This window comes from Brienomyrus brachyistius, chromosome 6 (assembly GCF_023856365.1).
Source record: "Brienomyrus brachyistius isolate T26 chromosome 6, BBRACH_0.4, whole genome shotgun sequence".
NCBI lineage: Eukaryota > Metazoa > Chordata > Actinopteri > Osteoglossiformes > Mormyridae > Brienomyrus > Brienomyrus brachyistius.
Window position 1 is genome coordinate 24,493,562 of NC_064538.1, and position 27,741 is coordinate 24,521,302.

Consider the following 27,741-nt stretch of genomic DNA (forward strand, 5'->3'; position numbering starts at 1 on the left):
AACTTGCCTATACATCTTTACGCTCTCTGTACAATGGTTGTGTACTGTTTTTCTACTGACAGATATCTTCAGGAGGGGTGGCTGAGACACATTTTCCTAGTTTTCCTTATGTTTTTTTGTACCACATGAAACCATAATCATTTCTGAAGAATTTCCCCAGATTTTTGGGTACCCTGGAGTACAGGATAACTATTAATCAATAGCACCCCTCTCCAATCACTGCCAGCCTTATGCACCCCTTCCCTTACCTGTATAAATAGCAAATAAAGCTTAGTTTAATTTAATTGTGGGACAAATGTAAATGTTATGTCATTTTACACTTGAATGGGAGCACACAGGACATATTCCCAATAGAAGGGTTAGCCACAAACCCATACAACAACACACAGGCATCCTTTTCAGGTGCAAGACCGCTTTCTCTTCCCCAAAGTAGGTTTTTTAGTTTGGAATCAAGACAATACCGTAATAACATGTGTTGACATTTGTCTAAACAGCGAACAAAAGGCCCTAAGCTCACACTTCTGGAACGGAAAGATAACACGAACATCATCAGTTTTGAAGCCCCGAGAGTAACCGAATCCTGCACCATTTTAGGATGTAGAGTAATCACAATGCATGGCTGTTTCACTTATCTTTTTAGAAATGGCCTCTATGTATGGTTCCCAGACACACTCAGGTGTTTTGTCAGGTCTCTTTTTCAAAAACGCCGCACTTTACACTCCACTAGTGCATGGCAGACTCTCGGCTGTCCCCATGTCCACTATCTGACTCTGCCCTAACTTAACGCTTTCCAAGTTTAAATTTTTATTTCCTCAAAAAAAAAAAAAAACAGCATCAGTCGTCTCTCTGTCTGTGCTTGGCACCGTGTGCCTGACCAAGACCTCCTGCTCAATACAGCCAAGACCCAGAACCTCATTATTGATTTGCAATGCATGCCGAGTCCTAAAATACCTATAGAACTAAACAGAGTTCCCCATCACTGCTACTGACTCCTTTAAAATCCTCGGAACATCATTTAGCAATAACCAGAAATGGAAATCTAGCATTGAATACATCATTTGAAAAGCTCAAGAAAGAGTTTACTTCCTTAGGCAGCTTAAAAAGTATTGGATTCAGCATCAACATCTTGTTCTGTTCTACTCCACTATTAATGAGTCATTACATCTTTGTAGTGTGGTATGGCAGCTCAGACAGTCAAACACAGAAAAAAGGATTGCAAATAACGCATCCAAAACCATAGGCAGGCTGAATGTCTACATATTCATTAGACATTAAAGCCAGCAAAGATCATCTCTCACCCCAAACAATGGGCTCGACATCCCTTTCAGCACTTTCCCTCAGGGAGGCGCTACAGGTCACTGCCCCCTAAGACTAAACATTCCACCATCAGTTTTTTTCCCCATAGCTATCTGGACTCTAAACTCCTCCCTTTCATCCCCTCCTACTAACATGTATACTACTCAGAACTCATACATTTTTATGTTGTGTGTAATATTGTATTGTGCTGTATGGTATTGCATTGTGTTGTATTGTATTTTATAATATTGTATCATTGTATTGTTATAGGGGTGGCATGGTGGTGCAGTGGTTAGCACTGTTGCCTCACACCTCTGGGACCCGGGTTCGAGTCTCTGCCTGGGTCACATGTGTGTGGAGTTTGCATGTTCTCCCCATGTCATCGTGGGGTTTCCTCCGGGTACTCCGGTTTCCCCCCACAGTCAAAAAAACATGCTGAGGCTAATTGGAGTTGCTAAATTGCACGTAGGTATGCATGTGTGAGTGAATGGTGTGTGAGTGTGCCCTGTGATGGGCTGGCCCCCCATCCTGGGCTGTTCCCTGCCTCGTGCCCATTGCTTCCGGGATAGGCTCCGGTCCCCCGCAACCCAGTAGGATAAGCGGTTCGGAAAATGGATGGATGTATTGTTATAATTGTATTTTGCTGATAATATGTGCAGTTTCTGCTGTGGTCTATGTACAAATTGTACTGCATAGTATAATATATTGTACCAAAAACAAATTACAATGGTCTTGGTTTATCAATCAATCAGTCTAGTAATCTATCTATCTATCTATCTATCTATCTATCTATCTATCTATCTATCTATCTATCTATCTATCTATCTATCTATCTATCTATCTATCTCTCTGTTTGTTTCTCTCTCTGTCTGTCTGTCTGTCTCTCTGTCTGTCTGTCTCTGTTTCTCTGTCTGTGTCTCTATCTGTCTGTCTGTCTCTCTGTTTGTCTCTCTGTCTGTCTTTGTCTGTCTGTTTGTTTCTCTGTCTGTCTGTCTGTCTCTCTGTCTTTCTCTCTGTTTGTCTCTCTGTCTGTTTGTCTGTCTCTCTGTCTGTCTGTCTGTCTCTCTGTCTGTCTGTCTGTCTGTCTGTCTGTCTCTCTGTCTGTCTTACTCTCCTGCAGCAGGGCCTGATTTTCATCCTGAGGCAGTGCCAGCCATAGGGTGTGTAAGGCCTCGGGCTCTTCTGCTTTTCTTCTCCCCCCTGATTAGTCCATGGAAAAGCAGCCTCTTAAATCTACTTTAGTGTGACAATTTTTGTATAGATTTGCCTAACTTAGACATAATAGTAACACATGCATAACAACCAGTGCTGCAGAGGATTAAGCATTAGCTTGTTCACAAGAAGTAAGTTTAAAACTCAGTAGTAGTGACCTGAACATTGGTGACTTTTATTATACAGTCCAGCAGTGTTTACTTACTTACATAATTACAAACACTCTAAAGCTATAAATTTAGCTCTCCACAATTAAACAATGCACAATTGTTCAGAATGGGAGCACATTGGATAATTAAATTCACCTACAAACAAACAGTATGCAGCTGAATATTCGCCTCTTTAAAAAAATGTGATGTCATTCTATATTTGTGGTTGAATTGTCACAAAAGATACTTGAGTACATCTTATTTCCCTTTTTAAAGATGGCCTAGAAAACATTTTTAGTACAACAGAGGAAGACTATATTTATCACTATTATCCTTTTTAGATGGAAGGAGGAACGAACAATACCTACACATAGCTATTGACCTTTGAAATCAAATGCAGAGGAAGAGATCAAAAACTAAACCCGACGCACTGAAATATGAGTAATATAATTTATATAAATATTTTTGATGGTATTCAGCAGTGGGAATATTTCAGTCCATGAGAAAAATAATATGGTATAGCGATTTAAATGCAGTCATCTAATACTGAATTGCATGCTCAGGATCTTCTAAAGTGACGATATGTGTTTGTTACACAATATAAATATGGCAGAAATACAAAAGTAAGGTTTAAACTATGATTTCTGAGAACTCGATAACATTCTGTTTTAAAAAAATAATTATTAATCTTAAAATAGATATCAGGTACCTGACAGCATAGCAGCATGGCATGACAGCATCAGCATAAAATGACTTAATAGGGAGCCGCGTACTGGAAACGAAGAACTTGACACAGATTCTAAAAATCTCTTGAGGAAGAACAGCACACCATTCTTCCAGGCCGAATTTTATTTAATCTTTATTGATGATGGCGGAACACGTTGGTGAATGGCACTGGATGACATATGGCTTATATAATTTTCATAGTGATCGCACCATTCAGAGACAACATTCAGAGACATGCCTCGTGGGTGCAGAGATTGCCATCCTTGAAAAATTCACTCTCAAGACAGAGAAATACCTTAGTATGAGACAGAATAAATGCGATCACACAGAACAGCTTTGTATTTGCTGACATTTACTTTGCCTCATAAAAGGTTGAAAGGACCTATATCATGACACGAAAATACACCTCACGCGTATGAAAGCTGCCAAAATCCTGCACCATGGGAAGCACTCCAACCTGTAAAAATCCGTCGGTTAGCATCGCACTTTAACTTGCTGTGTTTTCACTACTCAAGAGACGCTACGTTGACTTGCAGCCCTTCGTTCACTTTTTAGGTGTAATAAGATATTCATGCACTGCACAACGTTTGATGGAACTACCTGTTCATGACATAATGTGACACATACAGTGAGCTGACTCGGAGTTCCTTCACTGTTCTTTCCTTGTCATGCCTGGAAGTCACAGCCATGGAGTTTGCACTTTCATCCACAGTTACTCCTTGATGCTCTTCCTTTTGCTTCCATATCAGCGTCACCTTAGTCTTTGTGTCCTGTGACAAATGGCAGCCAGCCATTCTCCCGCGAAATGTTTCCCAAAATCTCCCCTCTCTCAGAGCCAGAGAGCTCTATTCCTCTATCCAGTTTACCTAAATGGTCTTTCAAGTCAATTTTCATATAACATGCCCCATGGAATGTAAATTCCGTAATTGACTCAGGAAGCACATCTATGTGCAAGTTTCTCCTTTCGAAACAATTTATATTACTTATATGACTACTTTTTTGTAGTCACCCATACAAAACCATGAAATTGTAAAATAACTTAAAAACATCAACCGCACATGGTGAAGCCACATCTTAATGCACATGAAATGTCTCCCCCTCCCCATCCACAAGTTATACTTTTGGAGCAAAGCACACTACCAAGAGGAACAAGTACCTCCACCATTTGTAGTCTGTTTGACAAGCGTTATCATGTTTCTTCCAGGGCTTTGGAGAGAAAGAGCCATCTCTGGTGAAGATGCTGCATGCTCAATGTTTAATACACTCAGAGTGAGAGAATTGCAGGCTGCAAGACACCGTAAAGTCTTATTCTGCCTGAGACAGTGATGATTAGCATTCAAATGTCTCAGACATGCTGGAGAGTGTTTTGCCCGCCCCTGGATCCCTAGAGATTAGTATTGTATGCCAGTGAAACCAAAACAAGATACCAATTATTCTGAGAGCTTTTAAAGTCTTTTTTGTGCCAGCTATCGACTACTTCCAGTTGGAATGAGAAGGAAAATGCAATTAAGTTTTAAATCTTTGCTGAGCTTGGCGAGGCTGTTGATTTACCAATTACCAATCAATACACAGCGGCCAGTAATGGCCAAGTCTGACATTTCTGCAGTCTCCTCATGTGTGTTTACGTTCTGTCTCAATGGCTTATAATTCATCCTCATTTTAAAGTCAGCCTCACACAGATTGTGCTCTAAGTGTGAATGCCTGTTCCTTTCTAATACCTTTGCATTTCAACATGACCTTAACTCCACTCAGCTGAGTAATTATATATCCTATATGGCTTTGTGAATATAGGCTAAGATTTGTAAATAAAGTTTTTAGATTGCATGTTTGTTAGGAAAATAGTGGTCCTTTTTAGAGCTGTTTTGTTCCAGACCAAAACTCCTGTTAGTTATCTAGTGCTTTATCATGATATTCTGCTATTAAAAACTGAGCATTTACGTAAATCATACATACTATGACAGCTGGACCATTCTTAGAATGTTTTAAAAACAGAATGTCTCCCCTTCCTTCTGCTGGCAGATTGAAGCTTTCTTTATAGGAGGAAGCAGCTTTTGTGAATGGTTTAAATCCAATTGACTGCGTGGCGCTCAGAACTAGCTTCACAGTTTGACCCGTCACCACTGCCTTTTGATGAATGGTGGTCTCATGCTTTTCTGTGGGTTTCGACTTTCCTGTATTCCCAAAGCACCCTGTGACTTCCAGACCATGACATCATCAGGCCTCTTACACCAAAAGCGGACACACAGCCGCACTTCCCAGAAAGGAGCATTCTGTTTTTCTCCACAAGGATTTTAGAACAGCAGCTTTGGCACTGGCTGAGTGCGTAATGGTCACCTTATGGAATCGAGGCTCCCAGTGGCAGACAGTCCATAATGCTCCACTTCTCTCTCCTTCTCATTATTTATTAATGCATTAATGCACATGTTCAAGGTAGCATACATCACAGGTATCCCCAAAGGCCACTGACCTCTTTAAATCCGGAAAAAAAAACACAATACAGTGAATAAAGCTGACCTTTTTGTACAAAATTATCACACTATTGTATGTCATATTTTTCCTGTAACTGCAATATTTGCTTCGTGCTAAGACAGACCTAATCTGTAGCTATGAGACATACAATGCTTGTAGTCATAGTTAATATTTATTAACTCGCAGTGACTGAAAGGAGAACAGCCATTTCCATTTCCAGGGCATTTCTGTATGTGCGTGACGATAGGAGGGTCTGTGTCACAGTGTTATCGTCCCTGTGTGATGGCTGCTTCATTTTCCACTGTCACACTGCCTACCGCGCACTCCACACTCACATTCTGTCCAGCTGTGACTGATGTTGACAGTCCCAAGCTATGTTGGCTGGGAAAACCCATTAATGCTGCATCTCACATCAAAGTATGTTCAGCTCTGTAGAGGTAAAGATACCGGAATGTTTCAGTTCTTATTTAGCAAAATAACACACAAGAATTGCAGATAAATGAAGCTAGAGCTACAGCCTGAATCCCATACCCTGAAACAAGCAGCACTGAGCATCTGCTCCTTCTCCTCCGCTTGGTTTAGATTCTGATGGGCTCTCGATTTGCACCTGAGCATTGTTGACCAAACAAGCTCACGATCTGGAGTTTCAGCTCGCAGCCAGCTGACGGTACACCCCAGGTGGCTGCCTGCCACCGCCTGCCGTGTCTCCGTCCAGACACACTTCCACCCCATCAGATTGTGAGAGTCATGCTTGAGTCTTACAGCCTCGATGCCTCGCCACGAGCTACATCAGTAGAATATTAGGAGCTTCGCATCACATCTTTATCCCGCCACTTTGATGTATCACACTAGCATCGAGGATGTGAAGAACTTTTTCTTAATCACTGGCATTTAGCTACTGAGATGCTTCTCCAATCCCGAGCACAAGTTATCTTCTGAACTGTAGTGTCTTTCTTTTGTGGGAATAGCTCAGGATTGGTAACCTGGGGTAATGCAGTCACCATGCCCACACCGGCTTTCTGTGACAAACTCTTGCGGTGCTATTGTACACCTGGCGCAAAGCGGTTCCAGGGACAACACAGTCCTTGCTAGCATGATCCTGATGCAGGTGTCATTTTCCTGTTATTTAAAGGGGCTTTATTATGCTCATTTTCACCACCATTTAATTTTTGGGACCTATTAGAATAGATATGCATGGTTCAATGTTCCAAAAACATATAATTTTTCTCATACTATAAATCTGTATTCACTCTGTCTACAACTGTCTGAAATACTCTGTTAGAGCTTTAATCCCCACCCCATATTAGCCCAGTGTGCTCTTATTGGTCAGCTTGCCTTACACGTACCACCCCTGTCTTGCAGTCTGCAGACAAATCCTTGGAGGTAGGCGGCCAATAACAATTATGTAACGAAGTGACCTCACCATGTTACAATTGTATGGGCTGAAATTCCAATGAGGCATTTCTCAGGGAGATTTGCGAAAAGTAGTTTCTGTTCTCCCTGTTACTCCCTTTGGCGTGTACTTAAGATTTTGCAGACTGTTTACATCTAGCGGAAGAGATCAAAAACTAAACCTGAAAAAAGGGAAAAACAAAAAAGCATAATATGGCTCCTTTACAAGGCAAATACATTTGCACGCATCTGTGCGCCAACGGGTGTGTTGATAAAAAAACTCGATGGAGTCAGCTGAATTGTTGGCGCATGGCTCTTCAGGCAGCGGAAAGTGATGACATGATCCACCAACAAAAATCTGGTCTAAAGTCAGTATTTCATAGTTATTTTAAGAGTGCATCATCAAGATTGTAACATACACTTACATAGGCGCATGCACAGTGTGCGTACACGACTAGTTATACACACAGGGACAGAGCAGCGCATAAACATGCGAAAGATTAAAAATAAAAAGATTACAATGTGATAATTGTATAGAGAATCATCCTCAGACCCAGTATATACTGTGATAATTTGTGCACTTACCTATGATAATTGATAAATCATGCACATTGAGACATTACCGACATTAAATACAGTAATAATAAAGTACATTGCACATTATTTTACAGTACTGTACTCCAAAGGTGGTTATAGACCCTATTTGGGCAGCCTTCAGCTCCCCTATTGTTTGTCTCAGCCCCCTGAAAAACAAATTTTCCTAAAACCATCTAGCAATTTGTCCTGTATTTCCGTATACATCCCTAACCATGACACAGTAATGATGAATGAAACTGGCTAATTATTACTGTGGTTGCCCTGTATCTGCAGTTTACCACGGTTCGAAAAAAAGAAATGATTCATAAGTTTCAAACTGTGTGCCAAGTGAGTACAGTGAGTACAGTGAGTACAGGCTGATGAGTGCCAACAAAAAGGTAAGATATTTTTAGACAAATATATTTTGCTCATTGCAGGTTATGTATAGGTTCATGATACAACATTTTTCATTGTAAAATGTGTAACAGTAGTTCTTTTTTTTTCATTTTTCCTTCTTCCTTCGAGGGACAAAAAAGCACGATTTTCATTGCTCATCATCCCTTGATACATGATATTTTTTCATTGCTCATTTCTTGAGAATTAGGCTAAAACATCATAATTACTTTCATATGAGAGAGTACGGTACTACAGAGTACTATATAATAGCGTACAATGTACTTTATTATTACTGTATGTACACTAGCAGAAGTGACTTTGGGCACACCCTAAATGAACTTGGACCATGTGCTTCAGACCATGTGCTTCAGATCATTATAATGGAGCCCTTGATGATAGCAGATTAGCCAAAATCGATCCTGTACACAAGCCACCATGGTCAGATTAAATACATTTTACTTATAGCATGCAATATAGATAGCTTACATTTTTTTCCTAATATAAAACTAAAATGTCAAACATTAATTTTTGTTAGATTGAAAACTATTTGAAGCGTGTTGAGCTAGTTAAGTGCACACACTAGTGTAATGTAAAACCCTGGTCCTAAGTTTCTTTAAAAAATTCTAGATAAGGAGAAACCCCCCCTTCCCTTAGTTTCCTGCCCTCATTCATTTTCTTTCCCTCTCCAAATGTAGCTATCTGCATTTAAAAAAGTATATCCAATGCATTGTTTCTGGCAGGTTGTGTCATGGGGACAGAGCCCATCAATTCTCCTATGGGCACATAACTGTCCTCCTAGTACCATTACTCAAACTGACGGGGCATTAATAACCAAGAATGCAAGATCTGCATCTATCTGGGCCATTGCGGTCCCAGAGATAGCTGACTGCAGTGAAGAAACCTCATTTACTAACAGAATAAAAAAGATTTTAACTCGCAGGTAACAGTCGATTCTGTCTTATTTGCTTGATGCTTTTTCAGACATAATCCAAGCTGTGGTAGGTGAATTATGCATTTTCTTTTAGTCATTCTCCAGACAGATTCCATGTATGAATCCGACCTGTCCAGGATCAACAGTCAAAGCAACGTGTTAGGGAAAGGTGCAGGATGAAAAAAGGAACATTCCCAAATTTATGGAATGTGGATTTATCTGGAATATTCTTGTTCAAAAAAATATATCAGGAAAATTAATCTTGTAGAATTATGGTCCAGGATAGAACCAATTCTGACTTGTCCTTGAACAAAGATGCATATTTAGATTTTTTAAAATGATATGTCTCATTTGTGATAGGAAACCATATCTCTCAGGACAATCGCAATCACCCAACCTGCTGAGAGTATTTCTGCGTTCTTCCATTTATGATAGAAAGAGATTAGAGAAATTCTCCCCCATATGTTGTCAGAACTGCATTCTGAGGTACTGTAACATTAAATCCACAGTCATAGGAGGTTGTACTATAAGGCACACATAAGCAATTGCTTAGGATCTTGCTGGCCAAAGAGCCTTGTGAATTAGTGTTTCTTTGCACAAGATAACTGTTCTCAATAAATTCATGTTACACTAAATTTACCCTATAATTTATTCAACCTCCTAACTCCTTATTTTAAGTCATGTAATTAATAAAAAATACAAACTTACTGAGGCAGTGTGATTAATATGGATTGCACAAAACCACGAAAGGAAAATTCATGTTTGTCATAATAGACATTGGTTTTTTGCTCTGGGGAGAGTGGGACTCACCATCGACACAGGAAGGCTTGTTCCTTGTTGTTCCTGCTACTTTGCCCGGAAGACAGGAGCACTTCACCGTCTGGGATCGCTCCTCAATTCGGTTTTTGTTGCAGCACCTGTGAGCAGCAATGACCTCACATGTACCTCCTTCTATGAAAAGAAACAAAAAACAAACAGACAAAAAAGATAAAGAAAAGTCTTCTATCTAGCCTGCATGGTATATGTGCTTAACAGTAACAGATATTATGTTTTCTCCCAGTAAGAGAATGATCATCATTTATTCAGTTAATATAAATGGACAAGTAACTTTCCACAACTTTATCTGTCTTCAATAAATTCATGTTACACTAAATTTACCCTATAGTTTATTAAACCTACTAACTCTTTAATTTAAGTCATTAATAAATCTCCACTGCACAGAACTAATAGGAATATAGATTATATCAGTGATTCTCAATCCTGTTCCTGGAGGACCTCTGCCAGAATGTTTTCATTCCAACCCACACTGCTTTCAACCAGCCACGTTCATCATTAGCCTATTAAGGACCATCTGAGCCTGATTAAGCTGGGGTTGGAATGAAGACATTCTGGCAGGGGGTCCTCCAGGAACAGAATGAAGAACCACTGGATTATATACTGAACGATACACTTGTAATAGTGTAAATGTAGCCTGACTTCAATGTTTTTGTGTTTGTAAGGCATATTGAAAGAGAGATGTTATGTAGATCTGTGCATATCAGTATACCTCTAACAATAGGAATTATGTATTATTGACAAAATTTACTTTTGAGGAATCAATTTATATTTTTTGCCCTGTGATGGGCTGGCCCCCCATCCTGGGTTGTTCCCTGCCTTGTGCCCATAGCTTCTGGGATAGGGTCTGAATTTATGAAGCTAGCCACACTGGTAATTTTGCATGCGTAAAAAAAACTACCACAGTATCCAGAATGCAGTGCCACAGTATTCAACTTACAGCGCTTGGCCCTTTGCTGAAATGGCGTATAGAGAAGAGGCACCAAACCCCTGTGCTTCAGCATTGTGCAGTGATTGGTGGGCCAGCATTTTAATCTGTGTCTCTACATCATTTTCTGACATATGAAGGATGAAATAATCTCCTCCTTGACCTTCGTGTTACTTAATGCTGAAAAATATGACTACCATTATATCCTTAAAAGACCCACTTAAGGATATAAGGAAAACATGTCCATTCTTATTTTTCTTTTTTAAAATTCAGTTAAATTTATTTGAATGTTAATTCATTACAACCATCTTGCTCTTATTAATTTCTCTGATTCACAGTCAAATCCTGAGTCACTTAGGAACTTCAGTATATTTTTTCCCCATGTAGAGACAATAATGCCTCATAACTTTTTACGGACAGTAGTAATTCAAAAAAATCATGTTTTATGGGCTGAAAAATGATGGGAACCAGAAAGAGAGTCAAATAGATGTGTAAGAGGTGCCATCGATCGTAAACAGGGTGACACATGCCAGGATCTATAAGAGTGCTGCCAAATAAGTTGAAAAATGGACATGAGTGCCTCGCTCATGCTGTTACTGGACAGAGAGCCAGCTCTGCTGCTATAAGAGCTGAATAGAGAGGAACACTTTCCGTCAGCTTTTCCACTGTAATTGCCAAAGGACAACTCTTTTATACTCAGTCCCTTATTGTATGTATTAAATCACATCCTCTTTGAATTGATCAGATGGAAGCTTCTTCTGTGCTTGTCCATCATATATATTTCCCTGGTTGTCCTATCATCTGTCTGGTTTTTCAAGCTTCCCAATAGCATGTTCACCCACCTTGTTGCTGGTCAACACCTTCCCTCTTTTACCATCAATTTTCAAATGACTTTTATGAAAAGTGAAAATAGCATTTCTCGTTTGTTTATCAGCTAGCCAGTTATAGATAAAACAGTCTTGCACCACATAATGACCTTCAATCAACAACAGACCACATACAGTATATACAGTAGTATGACAGTGGTGGAAATTTCTATTGCCTAGTGACGTCAAAGCCATCGTAACGTCGTTATGTGGCGAATATGCGGCAATACTTGCAGTGATACTGGTGTACGCAAACTTACGGCACTACCAGTCATAATAAAATATAGCACATAAATTTTGCACAATAAATATTACGCAATAATGATAATAAGCATCTGTTACTCGCTATTTACTATACGGTACTTTTTATTGTTATTTAGACGCCCAGGTGTATAGTAGGCTCTATGATGCTCTCACAACAGTGCATTTCTCAGAATGTACCCCTATGATTAAGCAACGCATGAACGTATAATTTTTACCAGTTTTAGGTTCAATAACCTAAAACTGTTGTTTCAATCTTATTATACCAATCTGGATATGTTTGTGTTTCTGTAAATAATTACTATTATTCTTAAGAATTTCCTGGTTGATGTTTACATGTAATAAATTAATACACTACATTGTAAAAAAAAATGCATTATCCACATGTCAGGGCCAGCCCACGTTGTAGCTCTCCTTGTTGAGCATGTGGTTGTGTGTAAACCCTTCTGTCCTGTGTTTGAATCCCACCTCTTTTTTTGTATTTTGTTCCCTAGTGTTTCATTGTATGAGTTTTCTTGTTCCTGCATCTTGTGAATTGTATTTGGTTTTGGCTTCATGTTTTGTGCCCCGTGCTTCTGTTTTTTCCTATCTGTTGTTCCCCTGGTGTAGATTCTGTTTCTTAGTTTCTTTGTTAGTTTGAGTTCCCTGAGTTTAATTATTAGTTTCAGCTGTTGCCTGTTTTTGTGCCTGCCCTTCTGTGTTTACCTGATTGCTCATTGCCCTGCCTCTTCCTGGATTGGTTAATTGTCTCTCACTCCTGTTGTGTCATTACCCGGTTTAGTTTTGTATTTAAGTTCCTGATCATGTTCTGTTCTTCCTGAAATCATTGATGTTTGTGTTATATCTTATCCTGTGGTCTTTGTTACCTGCTCGCTTACCTGCCCCTTGTTGTAATTAGTCTTTGTTTTTCCCATTTAAATTTGACCCTTCGTGGTTCCTTTGTTTTCTAGTTTTTTTTTTTTTTTCTTTTTTTTTTTTGTTCAGTTAATAAACCCTGTTTGTCCGGTGAGCCGCAAGTGGGTTGTCCACATTTTCTGTTCCGCCTGCATGATGCCTTATCCCTGATCAAAACCCGCCCGGATCCATGACAGCCACACACATCTGTAAGTGAGGTATTTTATTTAACTGTCAACAGCAACTGTTTTTATGTAGCATCAACTGAATTTGTGCATAAATTTTGCAAGTCAGACTCGCATCGTTCGATTTGGTGGTAAAGTAAGTCCCTACCCCATAACGAATCTCAAATTAAATGATAGATTAAAACTATTTTCCATATATGAGCTAAATTAGTTTTTGTTGTTAAAGTTGTCAAAACTCAAAGAATGAAATTGCTTTGGAAATATTTGAAATTGTACATGCATCTTTTTTGAGGGAATCAGTTTAATATTCAGATGCTGCTACATCACCATTACAACTGCATGCATTTTCGTCATATCATGAAACTTGAATGATATAATATATTCTTTACATTATATTAATATACTGTTGGATGAGGACATAGTATCTGACCACTCTTATGGTGAATGTGACTGCGAGTTTGGCTCCTGCTGTAATATATAGAGCTAGTAAACGCAACATTATTCCCTCTTGACTCAAGCGGTAATGCTCAAGAAGCAATTCATCCTGATATTCTAAAAGATTTGGATCGCTGTTCTTATTTGCCGAATACTGTATAAATGTAACTCAAATGGCATGAATTTGCATTTTTCTGTGATGTAGTAACTGCATTGACTAACATGTAATATAATGCCATAATATGACCTGCTCTACTTGTGATCGCACCAATCGGATGCTCTCATGAGGTGGAGCCATGCTTGGATGGGTTTCCTGAGTGGACAGAGCTGTATCTGTCATTTAATCTTGTTTACATGAAATACACCTGCTCTGAGCAGGTTTGAGCTTCCTGATTGGTTGCACTGACAGCCAATCCAACAGAAGTTTTGAAGAACTGAGAAATCCAGGATCTAAGAGTAATAATAGTACCATTTTAATTAGCTCACGGGGGGAAATTCCCTTTTAGTCTTCCTGCTTCTGCTCTTTATGATACATGTAGGTGAGAGCGAGCTTAGCAGCCACCTACAGCAGCATCTGTGGAGCTGAGGGTTAGGGGTCTTGCTCAAGGGCTGAACTGACATCATCAAAAGGTGAAAGATGTGGGAGGAAGTAGCCAGTACTGAGAGACACAGAACGTAATGGAGTAAACGTACTGTATGCGTTTCTGTAGATATGCTCAAGTAATAGTACAAAGTATGCACTGTTAAAATAACTTGCTAAAGTGTAGTACATTAGTACCCATATCTGAATAGACAGATCTATATTTACCATGCACGTCATTAAGTTATATTCAGCAATATTTTTGTTGATGTAAATGTTACTTCGAGTTCATGAATATGTCAACAAATACAAAGATAGCGTGAAGGGTGGTCAAATCACAGTGAAGCATTTCTTAGTACCATCTTCTGCAATTTGCCCATCCATCTGGCATGAGTGGTCACATGTTAAATAAACTGTACACTATCACTATCCAAGATCTTATCCCAAATGAACACCTATGGGAGACTCGTGTAGTTTCTCAGGGGAAAATGATGCTTCACCTTTAACATTCCAGACACTTGTAGAATGTATGTCCAGATGCGTGGAAGCTGTGCACCAATGACACATTAAATACTTTGTGCTAATATTTCGTCAAGCATCCCGTAATAGAAATGGAGAAATCTGTGTAAATCCTTGAGGAAAGATGGGTACAGAAATATGATCCAGTCACTCTTGCGTCTGTGTGATGCAGTTGTGAGCGTATTTATTTCCCTAAGACTGCATTATGATCTTAGCAAGATACTAAGATATGAAACAGTTCCATGTGGGTGCTGGGGGATGGTAGGGGCTTAGACTCCAAAGGATTTCTGAATTCCAGCTCCACATGATTTAGTCTATACTGTATAAATGTGTTTTAATCTTAGCCTGACCAAATATTTATTGTAACTGTTCATTTACACATTTTCCTCACATTTATCCTATAACACTATTGTACTGCATGTAGAACTGCTAATAAAAAAAGGTGAGGAAAGACCATTTAAATTGCTGAGTGTATTTACTGAGACTGTCCAAAAACCAGTATGTGCCCACACAAAGCAATTAATTGAAAATCGTGATATTGTTTTCAAGCTGCCTTGTTTCTAAAATCAGAGCTGCATGTAGACGTGTTTCTTTAAGTAAAGTATGCAGGGTGTATGTGCTACTCATATTAATTTTGAAGCTCTCTTGACAGCAGTGTCCTGAATGCTTATACTGTAACACGTGGCAATTTTGCATGTGCCGATTGGTTTGGTTCCAATTAACTAGAAGGAAAAAGTGAGGGATAGTTTGGATAAAACAAAAGGGGGAAAGATGAAGAAAAGTGAGTGTTTACTCACTATTGACAGCACCAAGAACACACAGCTGTGAACATCCTAACGACAGCGGACAACTGCACTGAGCTAAGACTTTGAGTATGACACACATTCACCTCTTTGAGGTGCTGTGCGATGCCGCCTTGGCTCTGTCTCCTGTTTTGGTTTCCCCTTCTGCTGTTTCCTGCTTCATGATGTAGTGTCTGCATTTCCAGTAAATTCCAAGTGATCTGATGCTGTAATACTGGATTCCAGGAACATGCTTATCAGAGTGTCATATTGCTTATGACCAAATGTAAGCACGTGGGTGGGGAGGTCACAAGACCCTGCCCTTTTCCCTGAGCTGTATGGCTCTCTTTAAAGGTACCAAGTGCCCCTTTTTACCTTACTCAACATCTTTCACGGTTGACACACCCCCCCCCCCCCCACCCTCTCTGGGCGGTGCCTGTCCCTCAAGAAGCCTCTGTACAGCCCTGTCCAAATCCAATTCCTGTTCAGATTTGAACATAAAAAAAAATCTGACATTAAATTCTACCTCATATTTTCCTTCCTGCTGTGAAGTTAAGCTCATGGAAAAAGAATGGAATTTATCGCACTTAAGGGGAACGAAAACAAACATTCCTTAGAAGTCAGCTTGTCACACACACATTTTTAAATTGCTACACCTGTACTTGTGGTACCATAGCTGTGCCACCAGTCGCACTGGAATTTATATTGTAACAAATCTTGAAGCCTGAAGCACTGAGGTTGTGATATAAAGCAGATAATTCCTGTAAAATTCCAACAAAGAAAGCAAAGTGTGTATCAATTATTTTTAATGAGTGATTGGGAATCAAGCAGCCCTTCATAAATTATTTGACACTGTTTATATGAATACAAAAAAAACAAAATACAAATGTATTTTAATATCTGATATATAAACTGTACATGTACTGCAGGTTAGCTTCATAATATTATAGTAATATACAGTAGTACATAATGTGTGTATACTATATGATTACTTGTATAACTCTAACTGTACATGAATTAGTTTTTTTTGTGACCGATCTGATATTGTACTCTTTTACATTGGGAGAACTTAGTCCCTCTGTATTCTTTTAAATTATTCCAGAATTATTCAGAATTCATCATGTATAATGCATTGATTTTATTTATGCATTCAAATTATGTTTGAAAAGTTCTCACTGTCTGTGCTCTGCTTTTCAAAAGGCTACACTACAGATAAATACCCAATTACTAAGTAAAATAAATGAACGAGAACTGTACAGCTGCACTGAGATACTTTTCTTGAAGAACAAGTTCTGTTTCGCTACAGTGCATGTCTTCTGGCACACTTCAGGATGCTTTGTACTGCATTATGAAGGTATTTATAATGCACTATAAATGAGAGCTTCATAAGGCAGCCATAATGGATAATAAACATGGCTATAATGTGTTGTGCTTTTTTTAAATAAATATTTCATGCCATGATTATATGTTTATATTGCTTTATGAATGTATCATGATGTATTTTGAATGCGTTTATAAATAACTAAAAACATGGCCTTAAGTGTTACCAATTCTTATTGAATGGCTAGATGAACACCGATCCATTTCGCAAATTGGTTGTCATAGGCACCCCAGCAATTTCATGTATTTAAATGAGCTGCTGATGAACTTTAACTGTCTTGATGAGGTACTAAATAGCCAAACGTATATGCTATTGAGCCATGTATTGTAAGAGAACTGCGTTACACAAAAGAACAGGTATAATAACTGAAACTGACTCCTCTTTATTATGTTAAGCATTTCTTGTATTTGCAAATCAGTCGTCTGATAAAACCCAGGAGTGTACTCCTTTTTCTGCAAAGTCGAGATGACAGTCCTGTTATATTTGTGATTTGTCATTATTTGACTTTTTTTTTTTTTTTTTTTTTTTTTTTTTCTTCCTCCCAAAACTGCGGCACCTATCTCTTCCTATAGTTTTTCACCTAGAAACACTGTTTAACCTCTCAAATATTCCACCCATTAAGTACGCGTGTATTCCACATAAATCCATAGATTTTTATTATACTCATGGTTTTAAAGCTACAACAATCAAACTTTATATAATAAACTCAATGACTGATTAAAACCATTAAACAAACACTCCACTGCTGAAGCAAGGCACACGTTTGTCATTCCTTCATCCTTTCTCAGTGTCTTTCTACTTTTATGTGGCCTGCAATCAAGCATTTTCATCAGGAAATGTTTGTACTAGTTTTGTCTAATGTCACTATCGGTAACCGGCTAACGTCTGTGCCACTTGCTGAGGGGGAGCAGTGAGGGAATGGGGATTGCGGCCACTAAAACACACTGAGCTTGTCATTATAGATTAGCAGAATAATTTCTTATTCAGTAGAAAACAGGCCAAATTTTATAAATTATAAACATATCATTTGAGCCGGAACTTTGCAACACATTCTTTTTGTACTTGTCTTTAGCTCTGGTACTGCTAAATTTGAATATTGATAAAGTATAAATCTCAGCTGGTAATATCGGTATGTTAACAGATATATTGTGCATCTGCATACTATTTTTCCAACTTCATATAGCCAATATGTAATGCCAAATAACGAGAGAAATATGTTGCTCAAGAATTGTGAGAGAAGTGCGATCTCAATTCTGAGTGGAAAAAGTGATTCATATTTTACATAAAATCATGCAGTCCAACTCCTCTTTTTGTGTTCATCTTGCAGACATAAGTCTAATTGCCAAGGGTATGTACAATGGATACAAGCATACAGCTGCAGGCACCCATGTGGAATAGATTTCATATGCAGACTTTTGGTAGTACTGTATATATAGATGGGTATATTTATATATTTATATATATTTATATATATCTCTGTATATTCATATTTGTGGCCTGATTATTATGTAGTGTTCCCACACTTGTCTAGAGCTGCCTGTCACTTAAACCTGAGCCGTGGTCTAGAGAGCTACTGTAGGAGTAGACGCTGCAGCAGAGCCATCCACGCCCGACACCTTACGACCCCTACTTGAGATTCAAACAATTCCTGCTCTGCTGTTGCAGTTCGTCCCTTCTCATGGTGTGCATTTTCAAATTTATACAGGAAGTATTTCCCTGTTGCACAGCAAATAAATGATGCCTTAAAAGATTTAAATAAAATGAAAAATTCCAAAGCTGCAGAGTTCACGCCTGGGTTACTTGATCCTGGCTTTAATGTCTGTGAAGCCTGGCTCTATGCTCTAGACATCGCTTTAAAAAAAAAAAACATTGCGGAATACATAAGATGCCCTTGAAATGCTTAAAATTTAATTTCTGTTTTTTTTTTTTTTTCTGAAATGAACAACCTGCAATAATAACAGCAATAGCACCACCACCATTTACCCTGTTAGTTCTGTTAATTGCCGGTATTCTCCAGGAAACAAAGATTTGGTAGGAGCACAACGAGAAGATAATGAGCATGCTTATACAAACTGTAAACGTCAGTTTGTATTCCGCCTGCCTGTTGAGCAGTTTCCACAGATTGCAGGCGGAATGAGCTCAAGATTTTGACATCTTAAACTTCTCCAAATGTTATGATATTACTGCATTGCTGTAATTCATGCACGCTGATTGATCAGAAAAACAGGAAAACGTTGGCATACAGAATTATATTTCAGCTAGATGGTTTCATGAATCATAATTGGTTAATTAAGTATGTGCATCATCTGTTGGGGTCAATTGCAAACAATGAGAAACCGCCAACCTCAGGCGGGCAGCACATTAAGAAAAAGGGCTTAAGAGATATTTCTTGAACATTATGGGGTCTCTGCAATGATTTCCAGAATAAATTATAAGTACTGTAAATGTAATTCACCAGTACATCCATTTTAGGACACTTCATGCTTAATATACTGGATTCAAATAGTTGATATCTGCTGATGAAATATTACAATTTGGAGAAATCCCATAAACTATTCTGTTTCCATGTTCTGGGTGGGGGGGTTGGCGGACGGGTTTATTAACATCTAATTGACACCAAAAACAAGGTCAGCTAATTTGCATGTTGAGCAATTATGAATTTCGAGCTGACACTGAGCAAAAAACTAGCACACCCTGTAAGTTCTCAGGCTTGGCTCGGGTGACCCTGGCCTAGAAAACTGTCTTGCATTTGTCAGGATGTTGTATTTTTGCCTCTGCAGGGAAGAAAAAAGAACTAAAAAATAATTTCTACTGCATGCAAACTAGTCATGAATGATCCACTAAAAAAAAAAAAAAAACTCTTCAGACACAGTTAATGCCTCACCTACAAAGTAACTGTTTAAACATAATGGCTGACAATCCATATCTTGGGTGTCTTCTTTTGCCAGTGTTGTCATACTCATTGAAAAATAATGAATCCTCGTCCGTCATTCATTAACAAAGCTTTTTGGCCTTAGGGCCCCGCCATTATTTTTTGTTTTGGCTCCCAGAAGGCCAGCTCCCCTGCACAGGTGTTTTGCAGGCAGATGTTCAACTGCTGCTGACTGACTGAACCCAGGAAAGCAGGCAGCCTAATTATTGAACCCATTCATCAATCCCATTATCAGCTCAAAACACGAAGTCTTTGCGCAGGCCCCATGATTGCAGAGGTCTTCCTCCTGTCTCCTTTTCAAGCACGATAAATTGCCTTGCATACATCACCACCAACCGGACAAATCTTTGTGAGGGAGGCACATCAAAAATTGGCATAAAGAATCACCTGATGATAGGAGACCGCTGCCCGCATATTCTCAGCGGGCGAACATGATTACCCAAAACAATCCTGTTTCAACAAAATCTTTTCCCCGGTTCATTAGCCGCCTGTCAGGCAGTCAAACCCTTGGTGAGCTTCATATGTCAGGTGAAGATTGCCCAGTCTGCTCATATTTCTCAGGGTGGATATACATTCACCTTAAAACAAAATGACAATAAACATTCTACTTTTCCTTTTTTATCCTTGACGTGGAATCGCCAAGAAGAATAACAACTGGTCATATCCTCCTTTTTTGGATTCCAGTTACTGTAATTAATAGTGTGTGAGTTTATATGTGTGATACTTCAGTGCAGCGATTTTTCTACCCATGGGACACAATCCAAATTTGGGTCACAACAGGTTCTGAAATGGTCGTGAAGCAGAGTTGGAAATGTAAGCATATTAAAGCCAGGAAGCTCCTATGCTGGTACACGATCACATGTCTCAGCCCCAATCCTAGAATTAACCTATATAAATGCAACTGTTTAGCGTAAAACTAGTAAACACTCAACCAATCCATAAGCCAAACCATTGATGCTTCATTTAAAATTCACTGGAACGTCCAATCAGATGTGTGAGGTAAGGTAAAGGTTGGCGTAAATTGTATAGTGCACTGCGTGCTTCATCATAGCTTTAATTTAAACCTATACTTGATATAGGGTTGGGACTGAGCTGGCATGGTAACAATTTGGTCAGTTCAAAAAGGCTGCGAACCACTGCTTTAATAGACCTGGAACATGTCTTTGGAAAAGAAGTGTCCTGGGATCCCAGCAGGGGGCAGTAGGCAACATTATCCTCTAATGAACTCGGGAGGTTTCATCGTCAATAACTGGTTCTGTAACATGACTCCAAAGCATAATATGCAATTCAGTAGCACAATGGACTTTGTTTATTGTGCATGTGTGAATGTGCATATCAAAAGACATACGCTTCAATAAATTTAAATTTGAATATCAGCAGGAAAATTGTAAACCAAAGCAGGCCAACTAGACCCTTGGGCATGTGAAAGTTCATGCTGTGCTAAAACAATCAAACATATAAATGAATAAAAGCTACAGTTTACAACAGTAGTATTTTTTTTTTACTGAAACTTTATTGACGGTGCTGTTTTATTTCTCTCTCTCTCTCTCTCAAAATCAATACTCATCGTTAACTTCAGATGGCATTTTCTACCATAGGAAATAAGGAATAAAAAATGAAATAATTTGCTGTAACATGTATTAATGCGAACATTAAAATTAGCAGCAATTATTCCAAATGAATCTTGGCCTGATTAAACCTGGCAGAATTATTTAGGGAATTACTAGAGAAGTAAAGTGATATCTAGTCAATGAAATGTACCTGGATTGAACCAGCATGCTCTCGATCACTGTAAAGGATGGAGTGGAAGTTCCAGAAAGCGACACAGTTTTGCTTTGTAGAGGAACACTGTGACCTCCAGTTGTATTAGTTAAATAGTATTTATTAATATTTTATATGTGCAACTACTATTCCTATGCATAGCTAAAAGAACAATAAAAGCCCCTGCAAAGTTCTGCTCTGTGAAGTTCAGCCTACTTAAAAATATTCAAAAGGACCAGGGAACAAATTTTACCTCGAGGGTGTTTGTGCAAGTTACACAAATTAAACAAAATGACGATGGGTTTCCAGCACCTACGGCCAAGTCACAGGAAGCGCTGAAAAGATTAGGTCCATGATCTGCATTTACTGTTTAGACTCTGGATGGGATGAGGCAATTATTAGCAGGTACCATTAATGCCACATGCTGCTGAAATCTCTACTTTGTCACCCCAGACCACTTCCTATAGTATTCTCTTTCTGTTTCACCTTTCGGTTTAAGAAATGGTCCTGCCACTTTTCAAAGACTCATGTGGAAAGTTTTATAGCGAACGTAGATATCTGTGAAGCGTATTTGGACAATGTTGTGTATTCACAGTCCTGGGATAAGCACACTTTTGGTAAATTCAAGGATACATCGCTCACAATAAATTTGGCTCAGTGTGAGTTTGGAAAAGCGATGTTAACTTTTGTAGGTAAATAAGCAGGTCAGGGTGAGATGCACCCAGTATCAGCGATAGGCTCAGCAATCCATGAATTTTCTGTGCCCACCACAAAATGCTGTTGAGTTGCGTAGATTTTCAGACATGGTCAGGTACTGTCATGGGTTTTGTAAAAACTTAACTGGGTCGTGACAACTGAGATGAACAGAAGTTCATTAGGGGTTTTGATGTTCAGCACCAGAGGGCATCATCTATTAACTGCGGTGAAATCAGCCACCTAATTAGCTACGTATATCTGAGAATATTCAGGCAGCCGTGAGAAGAGGACCAAGTGTCAGCTACACTATGTTAATATTAACCCTTAGAGGGCACCAGTAATCCTCTTACTGTCCTCTACTCAAGAAGCATGAAGAAATCATTTGAATTGCTGTTTCAGCCTAGCAATTAAAGACTTTAGTTTAAGTTGTAGAAGGAACTATGCATTAGTAGAACCTCAAGGTAATTTCATAATCCAGATTGCTCCCACAACATCCAGATCTGTGAATTAGTCAGTTGATACTTTGCAGAAAAGATAGCTATGAACTACAAGACGCAAAGGTGATGAGTATAATTGAAAAATACTGTCTTTTGATTCACAATTTCTTCATGAAATATTGCCAGTAGGCAACTCTGGGTAATAAGCAATACATAAATTAAGTAATTTGTTCTAAAAGATTACGTTTGTTAAATAATGGTGGCAGAATTGCTCGTTGTGTACAAAATAACCCTTGCACAGACATGCATTAAAACATAAAAACCAGAAAATGCATTTAAATATGATTATTGTATTTAAGTTTCTATAATACATGTATTTCATTTGAAGAGCTTCATTTTTTTAAGTTCTCACATCGTTTTACTGCATTTTTTTTTGCTTCATCAAGCAATTTATATGTAAATGATTGGATTGAAATAACAGTATACAAAACATTTTCTACTAAAGTTTGAAACTAAAGTTGTAATTGCAAAACCCTTACGTTAAGCTTTAATATTATAGCTTTAAATTAATCTACTGCTTGAAATCCAGACAAATTTATTAAACGAGTCAGCAGGCAGCATCACTAGTAGATCAGGCATAAGTGAAAACCATTCAGTTTTCCCAAGCTTCCTGTCACTTATCGGAGAACTTTTTTGAACATCAGTATTAAAGGTTCCTTTAATTTCGGATTTCATTATAACCCTTTCCCCTATTTTAAGAATGATTTTAAATTAAATAAGCTTAATAGTTCTCATGACATGCTTCCTGCAGGTGTTCTCTTTCCGCACATTTTTAAAGATGGAACATTTTTGGGGTTGTTCTGGTTCATTTGCATGCTACAGCATCCGTAAGTTCATAGGTCAAAAGCTATAGTTCTGTATTCTGGCACACAAAAATGAGTTTGAGGAAGGCAGTAATGGGCTGAGTCGTTTCGGATTCCATTGCTGCTGGCGTGTTTCCTCTAACATCACAGGGAATGATGTACAAGGGCCATCATATATTTCATATCCGTTCTGCAGTGGAACTTCAAGGTCCTGCAATGGGAACCCACACTGGATTCCCACTAAACCACATTATCCATCTGTGGAGGGAAGTAAATAGAATGTAGACTAATGTGTGTTTCATTGGGTAGGTTGCATTTTCTCCACTCATTGTGTTACAGTGACTTTTGTGAGTTGAGTGCCTACTGACCTGTGATAGGATGAGTGAATACTGCTGTTTTTCAAGCGATGAAGCCTAGAGCTTATATAGATTAAGAAGGAGTAAGTAACCGGTGGAGCAGCATGTAAATCTCAGGAGTATATACTACTCCATACCCATTTGCAGGTGGCTCTAATGTTGAGGGGCGTGCTCAAAAGGCACTTGGCAGAAAAAAGTATGGGGTGGGGGGGGACAGACATCATGACTCATGCATTCTTGCATAGTTTGCATCTGACCTCCCGTGTCCCCTTTGTCACGGGTGATTATAAACCTCCACTCACTCAAGGAGGTGGGTGGTTTTGGATATCTACAGTATGGGAGGTGGACATACTGAACAGGCTAAGAAGAGCTACACTGACAGCGATGTGAGCTGGGGTGGCTCAGTCACACTAAGCAAATGTACTGGAATTATGCAAATAAAGTATTTATTCATCGCAGAAATTCTCACACAAAAGCACTGAAACTCATGCATATTACAGGTTGCACTGAGTATGTTGGTATCTAACACAGTTGGTATATGAATAGCAATTTCCTTCTCAGTATTGTTGTAGAAGTGCGTTCCTCTACTCCCCCAGCATAACTGCAGCCAGTCAACTAAAAAGGAAAATATTAATACTAAAAACTGCCTTATTTTTGGTAAACCTGATAGATGATTTTAGATCAATAAAATGTTTTTTGGTTATTTCTCTGAAGATTGGTTTTGTGCAATGAAGATAAAAGTAACAAAAGACTTAAATAAAATTAACTAAAAAAAAGAAATATCCATGAAAACAGGAAAAATGGCTTGTAATTGAGTAGTGATGCAGTGGGCAGGTTCTACATCCAAGTTAGCTTCCAAGGAGCTTTCTCCAGAGCAACGACAGTAACGCTCCTTGGAGATCACCTGGCAACTTGCAGGGTTCATGTCTTCAAGTCCTAAGCTTTATAGATCTTGGCCGTTCTAGATGTCAGTTTGTTGAGATAATCTCACAAGATTTCACCCGGTGCTTCCTGAAGCATCTCCCACAAGTGGGAATGGCTTGATGGGCACTTCTTACGTACCATTCAGTCAAGTTGGCTGAAATTGGCTCCAATTAAGCACCGTCCAACAGAGTCTGGCATGGCATTGAAAAATGGAATGAAGCAGATCCTTGAAGAAGGAAGGCTGTCATTCATTTGATCTGCGTCTCACAAATGCTCCTTCCTGTGATCCGAACACCTCAAACTTACAGTAGATTCATCTATCCATAGCACTTTTTCCAGTCTTCCTTTGTCCAGTGTCTCCGTTCATTTGCCCGTCTCAGTCTTTTCTTTTTAATGGCCATTCTGAGATATGGCTTTTTCTTTGCAGTTCTGTCTAGAAGACCAGCATCCCAGAGTTGCCTCCACACTGTTGACGTTGAGACTGGTCTTTTGCGGGTACTATTTAATAAAGCTGCCAGTTGAAGACCTGTGACGCATCTGTTTCTTAAATTGCATACTCCTAATATATTTATCCTCTTACTCACTTGTGCACTGGGGCCTCCCTCTCCTCTTTCTGTTGTGGTTGGAGCCAGTTTGTGCTGCTCTGTGAAGGGAGTAGTACACAACACTGTACGAGATCTTCAGTTTCCTGGCAATTTCTCAATGGGAATAGCCTTTATTTCTCAGAACAACAATAGACTGAGTTTCAGAAGAAAGTTCTTTGCCTCTGACCATTTTGAGCTTGTAATTGAACCCACAATTGCTGATGCTCCAGATACTCAACTAGTCCAAAGAAGGCCAGTGTTATTGCTTCCTTAATCAGCACAGCAATGTTCATCTGTGCAACCATAACTGCAAAAGGTTTTTCTAATGATCAATTGACCTTTTAAAATGATAAACTTGCATTAGCAAACACAACATTCCACTGGAACACAGGACTAATTGTTGCTGATAATGGGCCTCTGTACACCTATGTAGATATTCCATTAAAAACCCGTCATTTCCAGCTATGACAGTCATATACAACATTTAAAATGTGTCTGCAGTATTTCTGATCAATCTGAAGTTATTTTGATTTTTTATTTTTATTTATTTTTTTTTAAAAGCAAGGAAATTTGAGTGACCCCAAACTTTTGAATGTTAGTCTATGATATATAGTACTAATGTATTTTTAATGCCTAGGGTTCAGAATTCAAATCTGAAAAGAACAACCAAGAGCATGGAGAAGCAGTTGAATAGTCTCAGTGCCGACCAAAAGGTATTTGAATACCATATCCTACAAGGCTGCTGTTTTCTTAGAGAACGAGAACCAAAAGAGAGGCAGTAGGATATACATAACTTTAGCTCTAGCGACTGTGGTGAAAGTAGCTTCATGTTCCCTAACTTTACAATAGATCTGGGTATGCGGGTTGCTGGATCCTGGTTCCAGTGCTCTGAGACACATCACTGGACTTGGTACTCCAATAGGAGATCAATCACATCCTCGTGGGCAGATACTGGAGGATCTTATAGAATTGCGAGGTATAGAGAAGTGCCCAGTTTGTGAATTCTGACCATAGACTTGTTGTTGCTACTCTGAAGATTCGCCTTAGGTCCAGTAGGCTACCATCTACTCGGAGAATGAGGCTGGACCTCGTCAGACTCCAAGATCAGTCTGTTTCTAATGAGTTTGCGTGCAGTTTGTATGAGAAGCTTGCCGACTTGGGTTCAACTGCTGACCCAAATGTGATTTGTGATCACTTGCTCACCTACCAGCGACCAGAGCTGTCTGGTTTTGCACTTAAGAAGTCTATTACAGAACCTTTCCTGGCACTGACGATACTCATCAAGCACAAGTTTGAATATCGGCGGGATTTCCTTGCAGCCATTGTTGATCGAGCTGCCCTGTGGAATATCCTGGGACTTTGCGGGATCCCCCCGAAGTTGCTGGATGTCATGGCTGGCCTGTACACTGTCACTGTGAGTGCTGTGGTACTCCCAATTACGCCTTAAGTTAATATTTTCCTTAAAATAAATTTGTTTGCACACAAATCACATCAATCCTTGCGGTTTCCTTAAAACGTTCTCTTAAGTATTTAAGTTTAAATTTGTCTTGATCTTATACTTAAGAAATCCCTTAAAGTTCATTAAACGGTTGCGCAAAAGACCATCACAACCAAAGTATGGAAGACAACTTAGGGTACCTCTGACTTCACCAACCAGGATCAATGGATTCGTTATGTGGTGGGCGCAGCAATGTGCTTAGCAGTGCATGCTTTACTGCCTGACTTGACCTAACATCATAGTCTGAGCACAGACATTTGGTGAATAAACACTTTCGTGGAGGAGAAACAGTAGCCAGATGCACCATGAAGAAGTTGTTCAGATGATTCCAAGGACCACTGAATAACTAGGGCCCTAAAAATTTAGAACATAATTGGGATAGTCTGGTCTGGGGGTCCAATATGATATGTTTCCATGGGGCTCAAAATCTCAAGCAGCATCCCAAAATTGTATATTAGACCATGGCCATGAAAATTGGTGTAGTGGGCTGAGTCACTTGTGGAAGTCAGTAACAGTGACCTCACTTACCCCAACTTTTGCCTGTACAACCAAAGAGATTCACGTGACTAAAGCACATGTCCCAGTATTAACCAAATTGGAAACGATTTAGAAATTTTGGGCAGACTTTGCTTTTCTTTCAGTATAAATCCAGTATGAATAAATCAACATGTCCACTTGAGACAATATCTTGAGCCACATAAATTTCTGCCTCTCTCTTCGGCTCAGCTGGAATGTTGTCCCAGCCAGGATTAATTCAGCTTAATTAAAAACTAAGCCAGGTAGGATATTTAGGAAGACTGCAGAAGGTTAATGGGAAGATAAAATTGTGTAAGTGCAATTACATATAATAGCCAGGGATTCATTTACTGATAGGCAGC

General features: G+C 39.0%; 1 protein-coding gene across 3 annotated transcripts in view; it reads right to left on the minus strand.

The window, feature by feature from the left end:
• The window catches only part of LOC125745456 (chemokine-like protein TAFA-1), a 133,740-nt gene that overhangs the window by 20,946 nt on the left and 85,053 nt on the right, over positions 1 to 27,741 (minus strand). For all 3 annotated transcript variants that reach the window (XR_007398674.1, XR_007398675.1, XM_049018361.1), the window contains exon 3: positions 9,958 to 10,098. Coding sequence is in view for 1 of the 3 variants with exons in the window: in XM_049018361.1 (XP_048874318.1) it covers positions 9,958 to 10,098 (141 nt within the window). In the remaining 2 variants the exon portion in view is untranslated. The remainder of the gene's footprint in view (positions 1 to 9,957; positions 10,099 to 27,741) is intronic.